Source organism: Morchella importuna (assembly GCF_003444635.1).
Source record: "Morchella importuna strain M04M26 chromosome Unknown Morimp01GS001, whole genome shotgun sequence".
NCBI lineage: Eukaryota > Fungi > Ascomycota > Pezizomycetes > Pezizales > Morchellaceae > Morchella > Morchella importuna.
In genome coordinates, this window is record NW_025763398.1 from 2,221,104 (window position 1) to 2,236,935 (window position 15,832).

Genomic DNA, 15,832 nt, shown 5'->3' on the forward strand with positions numbered 1-15,832 from the left:
CCATTCCTTTGAAAATAATCTAACTATTCGGAATCATCTCCGCTTGCTGCCGAATCTTCATCAGGAGACCTCGCGTCTCTACCGCCTCCCCCAGCATTATGCCCTTTAACCTTCAATCTAATATGCGGTGTGCCGGAATTGCCTGCTGGAGTTCCGGTGCTAGTACCTGGGCCGGTGGATGTACCACCAGCAGAAGATCCATTCCCGATAGCGTCGAAACCCCGTTTCTCCTCCGTAAATTTAGACTCGAATTCCGCCTATGGCAATGTAAGTATTTTGTACATCAGGTCAATAAAAAGCGGGTAACTTACCTCCATAGCGTTTGCATCTTCATAAACAATCGAGCCTTCCTCATTGTAGATTCTCGCATTATTAAACATCAACTGGAAATCTACCTTGAATCCATCCAGATCTGAATAATCACCGTTCCGGATCCTTTTCTTGATTTCGTTGAACGAAATGGGCTGCTTGATAATGTGGTAGTAGTCTGGGAATATTTTCTTGCTTGGCAGCTTTTCGAAAAGCTCGGACCGTAACCGTTCAGTTTCTGGTTCCTCCAGATGATGTACTGCATCGAAAATTGCTTCGCAAGCCCTTTGTAGCATTGCACGGTTCCCAGGTGTGATAGCGTCACTTGGCACATAACCTCCCTTACTGACCCGTTGCCTTTTGCGCGCTTTGGGCTCTTCAACCTCCTCTACCCGACGCTTCTCAGTATTCGGTTTCCTGCCACGCTTACCCTTTCGGGCGGTGGCTGGAGGTGTCTCTTCAACAGGCGGGGGGGTATCTGGCGGTGGTGTAGCATCATCATAGTCCCCTGCCCTCTTCGCCTTATTGACCTGTCGCCTCTCGATTCTATCCCGTTTGCGTTTGACTGCATCCTCGATTGTATCGTCGTCATTATCGATCGCATCCAACCACTGCTCCTCCGTCAACCCGTCGTCGTAATTCGTGATTTTCCTCTCTCTTGCACCACGACCGACGGGACCCTGGGGCTCTTCAATCGGGAGGACATCATCATGGAGATAAATATCTGGCAATTCACTTTCCTCATATAAGCGCCCAAGGGGTTTACCTTCACCATATGGTGAGTCCCGTTTCCTTTCATCGTCCATCCTCTTGAATAGAGCCAACTCATCGTCAGTTCTTGCACAGATTTCGTTCAGCTCGTCATCATCAAACTCCTCATTTGCAATAGCATCGGTGGTATCAGCTTCCAACATGACACGAAGAAGCGCGTCTCGCTCTTCGTTGGTAGATTTGTTGTCGAATTTTCCTGCTTGAATGACTTTACCATCGATGTCGAGTTTGTATTGAGCACGTTCGAGAATACGTTCTTCCACGGAGTTGGAAGTGATGAGACGAAGGATACGAACTTCGTTCTTTTGACCGATACGATGCGCACGATCCTGGGCTTGCAAATCTTGATGCGGATTCCAATCAGAGTCGTAAATGATGACAGTATCAGCGGTCTGCAAATTGAGACCCAAACCACCAGCGCGAGTTGACAGTAAAAAGATGAAGTATGGGGAGTCCGGAGCATTAAACTCCTTCAATAACTGAGAACGATCGTCAGCCTTAGTTGAACCGTCCAAACGCAGATAACGGAAACCGCGAAGATGCAAGAAATCTTCCATGATATTCATAATCTGAGTCATCTGGAAGAACATCAAGACTCTGTGCTTCGTCACGAAGAATTTGGGCAATAATCGATCGAGTAACTCGAACTTTCCTGCTGTACGCCATAAACAATCGTTGTTGATCTTGGCCGGGTTTACCGCGCTCTCTACTTCCTCAAACACGAACGGATGATTACACAGCTTACGAAGCTGCATGATCATGTTACTGAGACCCTTGACGCCCATTTTCCTTTGCTAAAGTTAGTAACAGTTCGAAGGAAACGACTGTAATTAAAGATACATACCCGCCCTTCTCTGCATCGTTAACGTAAAGTATACCATTATTCATCATCTGTTGGTATAATTTTTGTTGTAGCGCAGAGAACTTGCACTTGATCACCCTCTCAACCTTCTCGGGAAGCTCCGCTTCGACATCCCTCTTCAAACGACGCAACAAGAAAGGTCTAAGAACTTTATGAAGACGGCGAATAACCAACAAAGCCTCTTCTTCGTTCAACTCCATTTTATCTTGACTACCGGTATTCGCGAAAGGCGTGTTGAACCATTCATCGAAACTCTTAACGGACTTAAAGATCGTAGGGAGCACGAAATTAAGGAGGGACCATAGCTCAGGAAGATTGTTTTGTAATGGGGTACCCGTCAAGATCAAGCGATATCTGCAGTTATAATAAGTTGTCAAAGTTGCGCTAAGCTTCGACTGACTGTTCTTCATACGATGCCCTTCATCGATGATCATATAATTCCATTTGATCTTGGAGAGCAATGGGCGATCTTTGATAATATACTCGTATGTTGTTAAGAGAACTTGCCAAGTGGAATATTTGATAGCATTTTGTTGCGTTTTTCGTACTGCGGGTGGACCCTTGTAGACGATCTTACCCACACTCGGCGCCCACTTATCAAACTCCAAGTTCCAATTGGTCAGGGTACTAATAACTAAGTCAATACCATCCACATTTGTAATAAGAGCGCACCATATATGCAAGTATAGCTTACCTAAGAGGGACAATAACCAAAAATGGTCCATTCTGATTTTTCCTCTCGATCAGATAAGTGATAAGAGAGATTGTTTGAATAGTTTTACCGAGACCCATCTCGTCTGCCAAGATACCGTTCAAGTTGTTATTATATAACGAAATCATCCATTGAAGACCCTTCAACTGATAATCCTTCAATTTGCCACCAGTCAAGATAGCCGGTTGGGTGTCTACGGTTTCTTGAATACGATGGGCGACGGCGTAGTAATCAACCTTGCCGGAATCTTCTTCCTCCTCCTCTTCGCTTTCCGGCTCTACATAGCCTTCGGGAATTCCGTACGCCTGAACGGCGTCACGCTGTTGCTGCCGCACACTTGCAGCGAGAGATTGCAAGAAAGAGTCGGTTTGCCTGAGCAAGTGGGTGATACGAGTATCCTTTGCTTGATCGAGCAACTTGAGATAAGCCTCCTCGTCGTTTGCCTTGAGAGCCTGGAGACGTTGCTTTGCAGTCCTTTCCATTCTCTTTTGCTCTTCTTTCTCCATGTGCTGGTGGTGCTGTAACATCATGCGTCCCAGTTTTTGAGCCTTTGCTTCTCGTGCTCTGGCAGCACTCCTGATCTCCTGCCCATGTTGAATGACGCCCTGGATGTACTCAACATGTTTCCGTCTTTCTCTTTGCTCTCGTTGATCTCTCTGTTGTTTCTCCAGTTTCTCTGTAATTCGTGCTTCTCTAAGAGACTGTTTCTTCATTCTCCGGAACATGGCACGATTCGAAGTAACTGCGAGATTATCTGCATGTACCATGGTGTTGACCATTTCCTGTCGCAACGCTCTTTGTTTTGGAAGGAGACAGAGAGCTTTGTATTCGATCAAGGCCTTTAGTTTAAGAGATTCGCTCACTCCATCCCCCCCTTTACTGGAATCGAACTCGGCAAGATTACTTGGAAGTTTTTCCAGTTCAGCCTTTCGAGCGCTAATTCGGTTGTAGATCACGAGTTCTCTTTCCTCATGCAACCGTGCAACATCAATTCCCATTGGCATGATGCTTGGAATCATCAATCGTTTATCTCGCGCTCCATGCTCACCATAGCTGATATAAGGTTGCAGGTTTGTCCAAGGAGATGTGAATGTTTCATAGCCAGTCCTCTTCTTTTTTGGCGTTCCGTCGGCTTTCTCACTTTCGATTCCTTCTTTGACAAGGGCATCAACAACAGCGCTCACTGCCGCGATCCCGGTAGCTGCCTGCTCGATCCGTTGGGGATACGATGAGAATATGGCACTTTGAATGTTTGGGGGAACAGCCAGATTCTTAGAAATCATCTTGAATGCCATGATTTGATTCCTCAATATCCCAAGTTGATCCTGCGTAAAAGTAGAATTACTTGGAAGAGTACTTGACTTCGACACAACGGAGGTGGCTGGCGTAGGAGCACCATTAGTATTGATATTATTGGATGAGTGTGGTGTGCGGTTTTGTGGAGATTCAGAGGGTCCATTGATAGCCTGAGTTGATGGTGTTTGTGCAGGTTGTGATTGAACAGGTGCTCGGCCTAATAATGGAATTAGTATGTTCATCATAAGTTCACGTCTGCGACTCTATTGAACTAGAATATCATACCATTAACCTGAGGAACACCATTTTGCGCCGTTTGCCTTTGTTGTCGCATCTGTGAGTGCTGTGCATACTGGTTCTGTTGCTGCTGCTGTTGCATTTGATGTTGCATCTGCATTTGCAGCTGCTGGTTTTTATAAACTTGCTGCTGCTGAATCGCTTTCAATACTGATGATAAATGGGCAAATTCGGGGTTTGAATCGGTCGCGCCCTGCGCCTTCATGTTCTGCCATTTCTGTTGTCACATCGTCAAGTCAGCGCGTTCCTGACAAATAAAGATGAAAGGTAAGGGGCTGGAGAAAGGAGTACGGGCGCACCAGGTACATGGCTTGAGCCTGCTCCTTGTTAAGGTTATTAGGTAGGGCGGGTGCCATTTGAGGAGCCATCGGCATAATGCCGTTCGCAATGGAATTCATGGCGAACGACTTTTATTTTTTCCGTTTGCTTAGGATGGGCCGGATGCAGGATGAACAATTTAGATTATTGATGATATAGAGAAGCGCCGTAATAGGAACGCGATGGCCGCGTGTTGACACGGAGGGTTAGGGCAGTTTCGCAAGTTCAAAGAGCAAAGGAACGAAGGGGGGGAGTTTATCTGGTTGCTGTGTGATATTTGGTTGGTGGCAAGTCGCGGTTGGCGGCACCAGAGCAACAGACGGGGGTTGTTGGGATGGACGACGCGAAGCGGCTCTTTTCCGCGTCCACCTTTAAATTTTTTGGGTGTCGGGGGTGGTTGACGTTGTTGTTGTGGGAACGACGAGTGAGCAAGAGCGCGAAGGAGGAGGTGGTGGTTGCGTGTCTCGATGGGGGCCCCGGTGCAGTGGTGCTTGCTTGGCTTTGGGGGGTGGGTGGGTGGGCAAGGCAGAGTGAAGCGAAGAGAGGGAGAAAAAAAAAGAAGGGGAAGAGAGAGAATCAGAAAGAAAGAAAAATCCAGTTGTAGATGTAAGGGAAGGCGCGTACAAGCCACAGCTCTACCTACTCTGTATCGCTTGTAGGTTGCGGCGTAGAGATTACAACTTATGGAGATTTTATATTCCTTATGTAGAGGAGAAAAGCACGAGAATCTACTTGGTCATGTAGAAGCCAGACTCCTCTTATGGGGGGGGGGGGGGGGGGGTGGGTTGAATGGCTCGTAGTGAAACCAGAGAGTGAGGGAGACTTCAGTGATGAGTGTGGGACAATCTGTATGGGGAGGGTGGGAGCGAGTGACACTGAGTGTGTCTGCTTCTCAATGCTGCCGTTGTCCCCTTGACTTTGCTTTAGGGGTGCTTAACTCGGCCTGTTGTGGGTCGATTATTCCTGCCCGCTGCTGACTCCTTGCTCGGCTGCGTGGTTGGGGAAGGGCGGGCAGCGGTGTGGTTGTGGGTTGTGGTTGTTGTGGTTGTGGCCCCGGGGATAGACGGTGCAGGGTGTGGCGGTAGAGTGCTCACTGTTCTCGTTTGTCGCTATGGCTTTCGGCGTTGGCGGGTTTCACGGCGGTCGTCTGAACGCTTGATGCCGGAGTGTGAGTGATGCTGAGCGATGCATAGCCTGAGGAGGCGACAGAAATGACTATAAATACAGCCGTTTTGGGCAATAAATATACCCACTTCAAGTAATAAAATCAAAAGCTAATCAGATAGCAGAAATTACTAACTAGAATTACTCAAACACCAGTGATGCCGCCTCGTAATTTATGAGGCCACCACAGTCTCTCCGCATTCTCTTCAAAAAACTGTTTTCTTAAAAGCCCACAACTCTTGGTACTACTTAACAGTAGTCTTACTCGATCAGGGGCAGAATAAACAATTTGACTGCAGCTTTGAGACAAAGCGTAGGTCAGATTTTCAACCATGCATGTCGCCTTAGCAACTCGTAGATAACCCACCAAGCCCCTCTATTGCCCCGCCATTTTAGTGAAGCTTCCCCTCGTCTGTTTTCCGCTCCATCATCATCTGCCCTTCACTCAATCAACATATTATCACTTCGATTTCATCCATAAACTCAAAATGTCCGAATACCCACTCCTTTGCTTGGGAAACCCCCTTCTTGGTACGTCTCTAAAACTTGATTTCATCCCATCGTTTCTTCTCGGCTTGTCGCAGAACTTTCCTTTAAGATAGTATTGAATTATGGTCGATCTAACGAATGTTCGCCAAGGCGGCTTGTTTTTTGTTTGATAGACATTCAGGTCAATGGGTACGAAATCTGAATACACCTCTCTTAGATTGATCGTTCAATTGACCAGTTTTTTCCATAGTGATAAGGAACTTTTGGAGAGATATGGGCTTAAGTCAAACGACGCTATTCTCGCTGAGGAGAAGCATCTCGACCTCTATGATGAGATTACCACCAAGTACCATCCCAAGTACCTTGCTGGAGGAGCTGCACAGAACTCTGCTCGTGGTGCTCAAGTATGCTGTATCCCTCAAATCCCTGTCTGTGTGTAGACAATTAATACTTTGCGGATAATAGTACGCTCTTCCACCTAAATCGGTCGTGTATGTGGGCTGCATCGGAAAGGATGCTTTTGGCGAACAACTTACAAATGCCTGTGTGAAAGAGGGTGTCCTCACAAAGTACCGCGTTGATGAGGAGCAGCTCACTGGCCGTTGCGGTGTCATTATCACTGGCCTTGACCGCTCTATGGTCACTGACCTTGCCGCTGCCAACCACTACAAGCTCGAGCACCTCAAGTCCCCCGAAATTTGGTCATACGTTGAAAACGCGAAGATCTTCTATGTCGGTGGATATCACTTGACTGTCTGCGTTCCAGCAATTCTCGCTCTCGGAGAGCACGCTGCTGAGACAAACAAGGTTTGTATCTCAAAATCATTTCCCTCAGAAACCTATTAATCGACTCATATTATAGGTTTTCAGCATGAACTTATCTGCTCCTTTCCTTCCCCAATTCTTCAAGGAACAGCTTGACTCAGTTCTCCCTTACTGTGACTACTTGATCGGTAACGAATCAGAAGCAATCGCCTACGCCGAGTCCCACGGCCTGGATGTGTGTTTGCCCGCCCCTCCAATAATCACCACTACTAATAGCCCCACCCAGACCAAGGACATCACTGCGATCGCCAAGGCCATCGCAGCTCTTCCCAAGAAGAACACTTCCCGCCCCCGCACTGTTATCATCACTCAAGGAACTGAACCCACCGTTGTTGTCATTGGTGATGCTGAACCTACCAGCTACCCAGTGAGACCTGTTGCCCCTAGCGATATTGTCGACACCAATGGAGCAGGGTATGAATTCTTTTCACTTTTATCAGTTTATATGGTTTTGTTAATGAGTTGATAGTGATGCCTTCGCCGGTGGTTTCCTTGCCGGCCTTGTGCAAGGCGATGAGTTGAAGACTGCAGTTGACATGGGACATTGGCTTGCCAGCTGGGGAATCAGAGAGCCTGGCCCAGCGTGAGTTCCCACATACCTCAATTAGATTATTACAGGCTACCACCTAACACGATCAATATAGTTACCCTGCTGAGAAGAAGGTTTATTCTCAATCTTCTTAAATACAGTTTCTCTTTCATTTGTAACGCATTCAACACGAATATATATCGCATGCAAAGGTCTTGATGATTAGGCGATGGTGTTTTGGGGCTGTTTCAACACGGGTTCAAAAGTTTTTTACTTCATTTTTGTGGAGTTGAACCATAGGCTGAAAGAATAAAATTATTGATGCCTATAATTTCCATGATATCAAATGAAAGAGAACTAGCGGGACCGTGGATCACACGAAGCCCTTCTTGCGTAACTGGGAAACCTTTTAGGGAGCCCAAGCCTAAAAAAGAGAGTATAACTCATCAACCGCTTCTAAATTTAAAAGGTATCACAAACATAAATTATCACTCGCCCGATGAAATTAGCCTGAATACCCGATTAGCTGAAATCACAGGCCAGTTATTTTTTAGGTTACCCCCGCCTCTACAATGTAGGTACACATGTATGTCACTACATAGGTAGGCCAATGTAGGTACATATTTTGTCTGGTTGCCCTGGCTATTTATAGATCCTTGCCTATTGCTTTATTGAAGATTATTGTAGTAGCTATACTAAACTTCCATCTTTCCTAATATTCGTTTGTAGCTAGAGAGGGAGAAAGAGAAAAAAAAGAAGGGAAGAAGAGGTTGAAAGAAAAACAGAACCAAGCCAATACGCCGTTTACGCAACCAATTTTTCCCTAAAGAATATTATGAGTCTCAGGGCCTCCATCCAAAGAATGAAAGATTATTCCCTGTCCCTGACCCTTGAAAAGACTGAAGGGGATCCATGGCTTCCAAATACTGTGCCTTGGCTATTCGGTGGTAACTCATGACTATTGTGGTGAGGACTACCCCAACTCGCAGGAGTTCCTTGGTACGATATATAAGAACTCGGGTGCGGGGGTTGCATCTTGTCACTACTATCAAAGAAAAGGCCGGGCTGTTCGGGCATGGCAGGCAACACAGGAGATTTGTTGTTTTGGGGAAGCATCCAATCCGGAGACCCTGAAACCGCGGTAACGATATTAGGGGAGTTCATACCGGCGGTAGTGATTTGGGGTTGCTTCTGAGAATGTGTCGGCGTGGTAGGAAGTTCCTGTGAATGGGCCGAGGAGTAGTGAGGTGGTTGATGTGTCGCTGTAAAGTTCTGCACAATGGCAGCGAGGTCTTTTGCAGTGTAGAGATTTGTCGGTGTCGACACTGTTGGTGATTTTCTTATCGGGTTGAGAATTGACTCGGGGGTCTTCATCCTCGGCATTTCTGGAATGCCATCGTGGCGTTCATGATCTTTGCTATCCCTGCGAGCAGCCGCACGGCGTCGCGCTTCCTTCTTCTTTCTTCTGCCGGAAAAGAGGATTTCTTCGTCATCTTCAGATGACGGGTCTTCACGTGGACCCACTAGAGAGTCGACCATTCTGTTCATGATACTCATGGTTTCAGAGCCTGCTGTGGACTCAATGATGCTTGTGCCGCCATGCGCAAGGACACTTTCGGCGGCACGGGGGACGTCATTCTCGTCGTCTGAGTATTCGTCCTCACGGGATTGGAATGTGTTTTTGTGTGGGATGTTGGAGATATCGGGGGTTCCCATCCTTTCATAAGTGGGTGGGACCGCCGAGGTCCGGTAGAGAGAGTTCATTCCTATAGATGGAGTGCTAGTGAGGATACCGTCCTCTTGGTAAGTTATTGTTCCATTAACTACGGTGATTGGAACATTCTAAACGAATAACAGGTATTAGTGAAACGATTACTGTATTTTGCCAATTGCGGGAGAGATTTACCTCTTCTCTACATAGCTGACCCCCGTCTTCAAGCAGGAATAATATCCTTGCAAGCATTTCTTCGTTAGGATGTGCATGTGCTTGCGACGTTGATTCATTTTCCCAATTAAATTTCTTGGCCCCATTGATCGCATCAAAGGGTAGAAATCCAATAGTATCATCATCCTCTTCAAGAAGATATTCCAAATGATGCAAACGCTCAACTGGAAACGTTGCCGCAAGAAGGGATAATGTGTTTGCATATGTTTGCCAAAGCTGTTTAATCAAAACAGACATGGACGTATCCGCCAATTGGTCAGTGAGAGTCTGATGGCACACACGTAACCAGGTCGAATATAGCCTCAGTCCAGGAAGCATTCGCCTGCCTACTGCCGAGACATTTTGGGCATCGTTATCTGTTTTATCGCCCACTGCACGCTCAAGCTCCGGCTGGAAGACTTGGTGGAGAGTAGTGAATGTAGTAATATTTAAACGGAGAAAACTAGCATGGGCACGAGCAAACCCACGTTCTGAAAAATGTGTTAGGCGTGAAAGGCTAGTTTCTTGGAGGTTGAGTATCTCACCTTTTGATCTCTCTGCTGCATAGAACTGGGCAGCGATGTTAATAAGGACAAGCTTGCTCAACATGCCGTTCGACAATGTACGTTCTTTCAAGTCAAGAGCAAGCTGCGTCAGCATCTCGCTTTCTAGTGCTTCATATTCCGAGAACCTAACACAAATGTTCAGCATATATAGATCTTTTTGCTACCACCGGCAGGGTATCTTACTCTTTCCCGATGAAACATTTCGCATGAAGTCTCACGAACAGCGCAATTAGTTCACAAACCGCTTGTTCCTCTTTCCTCACCAGATTGGTCCCCAAGTTCCCAGCCTTATGAGCTTTAAGAACCTTCCTGAACCCCAATCCCAGATTATCGCCCGCCTCGGGAAACGGCTCCGCAACAGAGAGTGCACGGTAAAGATGATAGGTCGCCGAGAGATTCGACCCCTCATTCAAGGCTATGACCGCAAGCTGGTTGTGCGGCGACCCAGACGAAGGTACAAGCTTCTTTGCGAGCGTATAATACCCCGTTGCCGGGCCCCAGTTCTTTGGGCCTGTAGAGGGCGCCTCTCTGTACCGCGACAGGTCGCCCAGGAACACGAGAGTGCGATGGCACGAACGGATTACGTTGTTCTTTGTGTCGATATCACAGCTGCCGGTGGGTGCGTCCGAGGGGATATCGACAGCAGGAAGGTTAGCCACATGTCCGGACCTGAGCAAGGAAACCCCATGGAACGTACTGGAAAGATGGAACTTCCGGACCACCCAGTCCAGCTCCAGCACACCGTAGTGTGAGACCAGACGCTGAATGAAGCCGCGATAGAAGCGGGAGGCCTGCTTGATGAAATTGATGTATGCGATCTGCAGCTTGCGCAGCTCTACGGGCTTCTTCATCCCATTCGCCTCTCGGAACTATAATTGCAGGAGGAAAACATTTAGGGTAAAACTTCTGAGAGCAAACAACTGCTGTTTTGTTTATGAGCGCTTTTCTAACCTGGTTTAGGATATTCCTGTATCGTTCAATGATCTTATGGTGTTTGTTCCAGATGCGGCCCTCGACATCCTGCTCGAGCGCAAAGCGTAGGTCGACAAAGACAATGTTTACATATGCTTCGCGCAATCTGGTGGTTGAATTTTACACTCAAAACATCAATGACCGAAGTTTCTCTACAGTAGGATAATTAATTTTTTCAAAAAGGGCGAACTGAATTAACGTACTGTGATACTGCATGCTCGAGGTTACGGCCTGCATCCTGGTCCTGAAAGATAGCTGCTAGCTCCTTCTCCCAGCGGAGAGCTGCCCTATAAGCACTAAGTTTCTAGCTGCACACTTTTTTTTCTTCTTTCTCGACGCGAAGGCGGGTGTGGGGTGAGGCATGTAGATGGAGAGAGATAGAGAGGGAGAGGTTCGCAAAGTGGTGTGCAGCAGAGAGACGAATTATTTTCATTATACACACCTCCAAAGAGCATCTGCCATGGATTTTTTTCTCTCTCTCCTTTTCTCTTTTTTGCGATTATTATAGCGACTCTCTCTTGTTGTCGTTTTTCACTAGAGTTTCTTCACGCAGAGAATACTGAGGTGGTTAAAAAAAAAAAAAAAAAAAGGCCACTACGATGTGGGAAGCAGATCAGCGGTCTGGATGGCCCATCCTGTTAACATGTGGGAAATTTTGTGGGAAAGAGATACGGAGGGAGCGGGAGAGTGACGACTGATTGTGCAGGCACCATCAACCCTCGTCCTACCCAACCAACGGAGCTTTTTGGGCCCTGGCTTGGCCCTCTTGGCATGCAGTACCTGACCTAGCCGCTACTACTCCACATACCATTTAATTGGGGATCCTCGAGATCAGAATGCCTAATTAGGACTTTGTAAGGCAGGAAGGGGGGGGGGGGGGCGCGAGTCCAATCTAACTACTTGGCTGTTAATACTACAGTTCTTCCGACAAACAGCCGGTCACATATTATCACTCACTTTGACTATTACCATTCATTCATACAAGTACTCAGACTTTTATTTGACTTTCAGCATTCATACAGTGGATGACTTCTCGTAGTCGTTTTGGATGTAGTCAGGAGATAGTTCCAGACTCTGAAAGATGGTTTAATCTCACCTGATCCAGGAAGGCCATATATACCCAATGCTAAAGGTAGGTCATGTCTAAACATGGAGTGGAGAGAGATATGGGAATTAACTATTAATTGGGGATTGCAATCATTATGGTATAGGGCGTAAAGCTATAATAAAGCTGGACATATGCGCATGCACGCTGGAACATCGCCTATCCTCAAAATAATAGTTTTAAAACCTTCAAACCAAATTACAGATTTCTCTAAAATCTGAAGAGCAAAGTTGTCATTCAAATCGCCATCTAAACACATTCTAAGTAGTCCGAATCTAGTAATTAGATTCCCAACAGTCATTCTAACTTTTCCTTGATAATCTATTAATTATATCAAGGATTCCCAGAAAGAAAATAATATCTAGAAATACAATTAAGCCATAATAAACAACCCCACGGCCCTAAAATAGGCCTTATCCCAAGCCTACACTCTCTGAATACCATATTCCAGATGCTAAACTCCCCAAGCCGATCCGATCCAAATTCCGACAAGCAGTCGGTCACATGTTATCACTCATTTGACTTCTACCGTTCATTGTGAATAGAAATACGGAAGATCTGACCTTCTTGCTTGACTACAATACAGATCTAGAGGACATATATAGTTCTTTTATACACAAATATTAACGCCAAGGAGACTCAAGATGGCGTATATATGTACCGGCCTCTGGTAGATGTGGCCACCCCATTACAAGTAGGGCATTGCGCCCAGGCTTGCACCTATAATTTCGACATTCACACAAGTACCCGTAGCCAGACTCCCATTAATCGACTTCCACCATCCATATACTCTACGTAGTCAGACCACCAGTGCCAGAATGATGCTCTTTATATATGACTCTTCACTGATAATGTATTGATTCTATTAATGAATTCAAGAAAAAGAAAAAGAAAAAGAAAAAAACAATATCTAATAGCGCAAGCCTCAATAAAACAACGCCCTCCAGGCCCCCAAAATACGCCTAATTCCCATCCCACGAAATCGACATCCGAATTGCGCAAGTACAACACCCTATAGCTAACTACCCCCCTCCACCTCCATCTTCACGTCCTTCCTCCCCACCACCGCTGTCCCCATCCTCCCCTTCTCCAGAATCTTCTCCTCCCTAACCTTCCACCTCACCAGCTCACCCGCGCACCTCGCATCCACCGCCGAGTCGTGTCCCCGCGCCTCCTCCTCCTCCACCTGTATCCGCCTCTCCAAATGCTTCTCCACAAGATACTTCAACTTATTCCTCATCGGCAAACCCCTCGCATGCGGGAACAGCACCGCCGTATCCACAATGGCACCATGGCACAGCCGTAGCACGCCCAAATCGTTCTCGAGCGCGTGACCGATGAGCGGCGTGTCCGCGTCAATGTAGCTCAGCAGCAGCTCGCGCGCCGCCTCGGGCGACGGCAGGATCTGCAGTGGCTCCTCGAGCTCGGGGATGGGTGCGGTGGGGTTGATGTAGGCGGTGTGGGAGGCGGGTAGAGGCGGGTAAGGCAGGCGCGTGTGCGGCGTGGCGGCCATGAGGTGCGACGGGAAGACGCCAGAGTAGCGGGAGTTGAGGTCGAGGATGCCGCCGGTGGGGCGCACGAGGGCGTCAATGACGACGTGTCCCGAGGGGAAGGCGGTGGCGGTCAGGCGGACGAGTTCCATGCCGTGGGTGGTGTAGCACATCTCGCAGTCGAGGCAGAGGGCTTTCTCTATCGGCTTCTTTGATATACCCTTTGGTGAACTTTGGGGACTCTGGGAGCCTGGTGGGGCGGGGGTCTTGATGAACTGCCAGAGGGAGGCCAGCCGCTTGGCTTCGCTGATCTTGTAGACATGGTTCTCGCAGGTGGTGCAGCCCGCCGACTGCCCGACGCGCTGCCGGCAGCAGGTGAAGATTTTTTCGTTGTCTTTGGGCGCGCGATTACCACTGGACCCTGTTTTTTTTTTATAGATAGTCAGATCGGTGTTGAGATGTCTGTTTCAATGATATAAAGAAGTAAAAACATACGTGATGGCCAAGCGGCCCTGCCCCAGTGATATGTGCACTTCCCCCCCGAGGCCAATTGCCCATCGCTTTCCCTCCTGCCGTCAAAGACCTGGAACCTGCTACTGCAGCGGTCACAGGCCTCCCATCCCCCCGCGGCCTCGGTCCCCCTGACCGCAGCCTCGACCTCCTCGGCCGTCGGGGGCTCAAGGATGTATTTGTACTTTGCCAGGTTCAACGGGGCCTGCAAAAGCGCACCCAACGCCTCCAGCTCCTCCGCCGGCGTCAAGCCCGTATCCAATGGCGGCTTATTATTATTCATCCCATTATCCACAATCTTCCCCTGCACCGTCTTGACCCTCCTCTTCTCCTCCTCTTCGCGTGCAGCCTGTTTTTGCTTCTCCTCCTGCTGCTTCGTGAACTCTGCCACGGAGCTGTTCTTGAGCCTCACTATCCGCTTCTTCATGGCCTGCGGGTATATGCTTCGCATCTCCCTCGCAACTTTCTCCTCCTCGTCCAGCGCAAGCTTGAGCAGCGCCTGCGCATCTCCCTTCCCGTCATGCAGCCGCACATACTCATTATGCAGCAGTGTCAAAAGATGTAACCGCGCCGCATGCGTCGCCGGCGACGAGGGCACGAGTCGCGGGTTCAGTGATAACGGCTTCGCTGCCACCGCCGCCTCTGTCCCGTGCTTAGCAGGTAGACCCTGAGCCACCGTCTTTGCCGGCGCTGCTGCCTTCGTAGCCATCGGCGTCGGCGTCGACTTCCCCACCGACGATGACGACACCGTCGCGCCCTTCACCCCGTTCGTAGTCTTCAGCGCCGCCGCCGCCGACGCAACTGGCGGGCTCTTCTTGAGTATCGACTTCGGCGCCCCCACCACAGCTGCAGAACCCGCAGCCTCGACCTTTGTCTTTGTGCGCTTCACCGCTGGCGCCTGACTGCTATCTACAGCGGTGGCAGCGTCAGAGCCCGGTTGTGGGGTGGTGTCGTCGAGGGCCCGGCGTCGCTTGCATTCGCGTCTGTCGTCGCTGTCGGCGCTGCTGGAGCTGGAATTGGAGTTGGAGTTGGAGTTGGATTCGATAATCTTTCGGAGGCGGGGGTCGCCAGAGAGCACTGGTGGTGGGGGTGGAGGTGTGCTGGTGGCATTGTATTCTGGGACTGCAGAGTGGGGGGGTTGTGGTGGAGCTGTCGGTGATGCGGCTGCGGGTGTCGGCGGTGGTGGGGGAGCGGGTGGGCGGGCGTGTGAGAAGAGGCAGTGGGTCACGGTGCAGCTGCCACGGGCTTCAAGGGCCGGGCAGGGGATGTTCTGCCAGAGCGAGAGTGGACGGAACATGGTGATTGTGGTGATGATGCCCGCGAGAGAGAGAGATGTTTGGAGTTATTGTTTGAGACGCCTGGAGGAAAGAGAAAGAAGGCCAGGCAAGGTAAGGCGTGGACACAAGGGTGCGCGTCTGGAGCTAGCCAGGGTGCGACGGGTGTGGCTTGTCGCGTGGTGTGGCGCCACCACAACTCTCGCTGGTTACCAGCTGCAGTTGAACTGCTCTGCTCGCTCGCTCGATTGGTGCCGACGGAGATCTACGGGCTTGCAGTAAGCATTCATCATGCTCAGGCTTGCGAAATATGTGCATATGTGCCTGCGATGGGTGTCTCAGAACTTCGAACTACGGCTGCAGGGAGCTGAGGGAATAATGGTGGGGAGAGCTAGAGTTCTTCTACTCTAGAGTAGATA

General features: G+C 48.8%; 4 protein-coding genes across 4 annotated transcripts; 1 reads left to right on the forward strand and 3 right to left on the reverse strand.

Moving 5' to 3' along the window:
• Nucleotides 1–23: 23 nt before the first annotated feature.
• On the reverse strand, nucleotides 24–4,645 carry LAJ45_00558 (uncharacterized protein; the record flags this gene model as incomplete). The annotated part of the gene is made up of 6 exons (XM_046110159.1): nucleotides 24–257; nucleotides 312–1,869; nucleotides 1,925–2,569; nucleotides 2,637–4,167; nucleotides 4,236–4,464; nucleotides 4,547–4,645. 6 exons carry the CDS (start codon nucleotides 4,643–4,645, stop codon nucleotides 24–26), a joined length of 4,296 nt encoding a protein of 1,431 aa, XP_045976852.1.
• A 1,572-nt stretch (nucleotides 4,646–6,217) lies between these two features.
• Nucleotides 6,218–7,727, forward strand: LAJ45_00559 (uncharacterized protein; the record flags this gene model as incomplete). The annotated part of the gene is made up of 8 exons (XM_046110160.1): nucleotides 6,218–6,260; nucleotides 6,392–6,407; nucleotides 6,469–6,622; nucleotides 6,684–7,025; nucleotides 7,081–7,218; nucleotides 7,270–7,457; nucleotides 7,513–7,626; nucleotides 7,688–7,727. 8 exons carry the CDS (start codon nucleotides 6,218–6,220, stop codon nucleotides 7,725–7,727), a joined length of 1,035 nt encoding a protein of 344 aa, XP_045976853.1.
• A 715-nt stretch (nucleotides 7,728–8,442) lies between these two features.
• LAJ45_00560 (uncharacterized protein) lies at nucleotides 8,443–11,496 on the reverse strand (the record flags this gene model as incomplete). The annotated part of the gene is made up of 7 exons (XM_046110161.1): nucleotides 8,443–9,414; nucleotides 9,479–9,987; nucleotides 10,042–10,187; nucleotides 10,246–10,931; nucleotides 11,014–11,140; nucleotides 11,238–11,321; nucleotides 11,477–11,496. The coding sequence occupies 7 exons, from the start codon at nucleotides 11,494–11,496 to the stop codon at nucleotides 8,443–8,445; spliced, it is 2,544 nt and encodes an 847-aa protein (XP_045976854.1).
• A 1,661-nt stretch (nucleotides 11,497–13,157) lies between these two features.
• Nucleotides 13,158–15,436, reverse strand: LAJ45_00561 (uncharacterized protein; the record flags this gene model as incomplete). Its single annotated transcript, XM_046110162.1, has 2 exons — nucleotides 13,158–14,050; nucleotides 14,125–15,436. 2 exons carry the CDS (start codon nucleotides 15,434–15,436, stop codon nucleotides 13,158–13,160), a joined length of 2,205 nt encoding a protein of 734 aa, XP_045976855.1.
• Nucleotides 15,437–15,832: the final 396 nt, after the last annotated feature.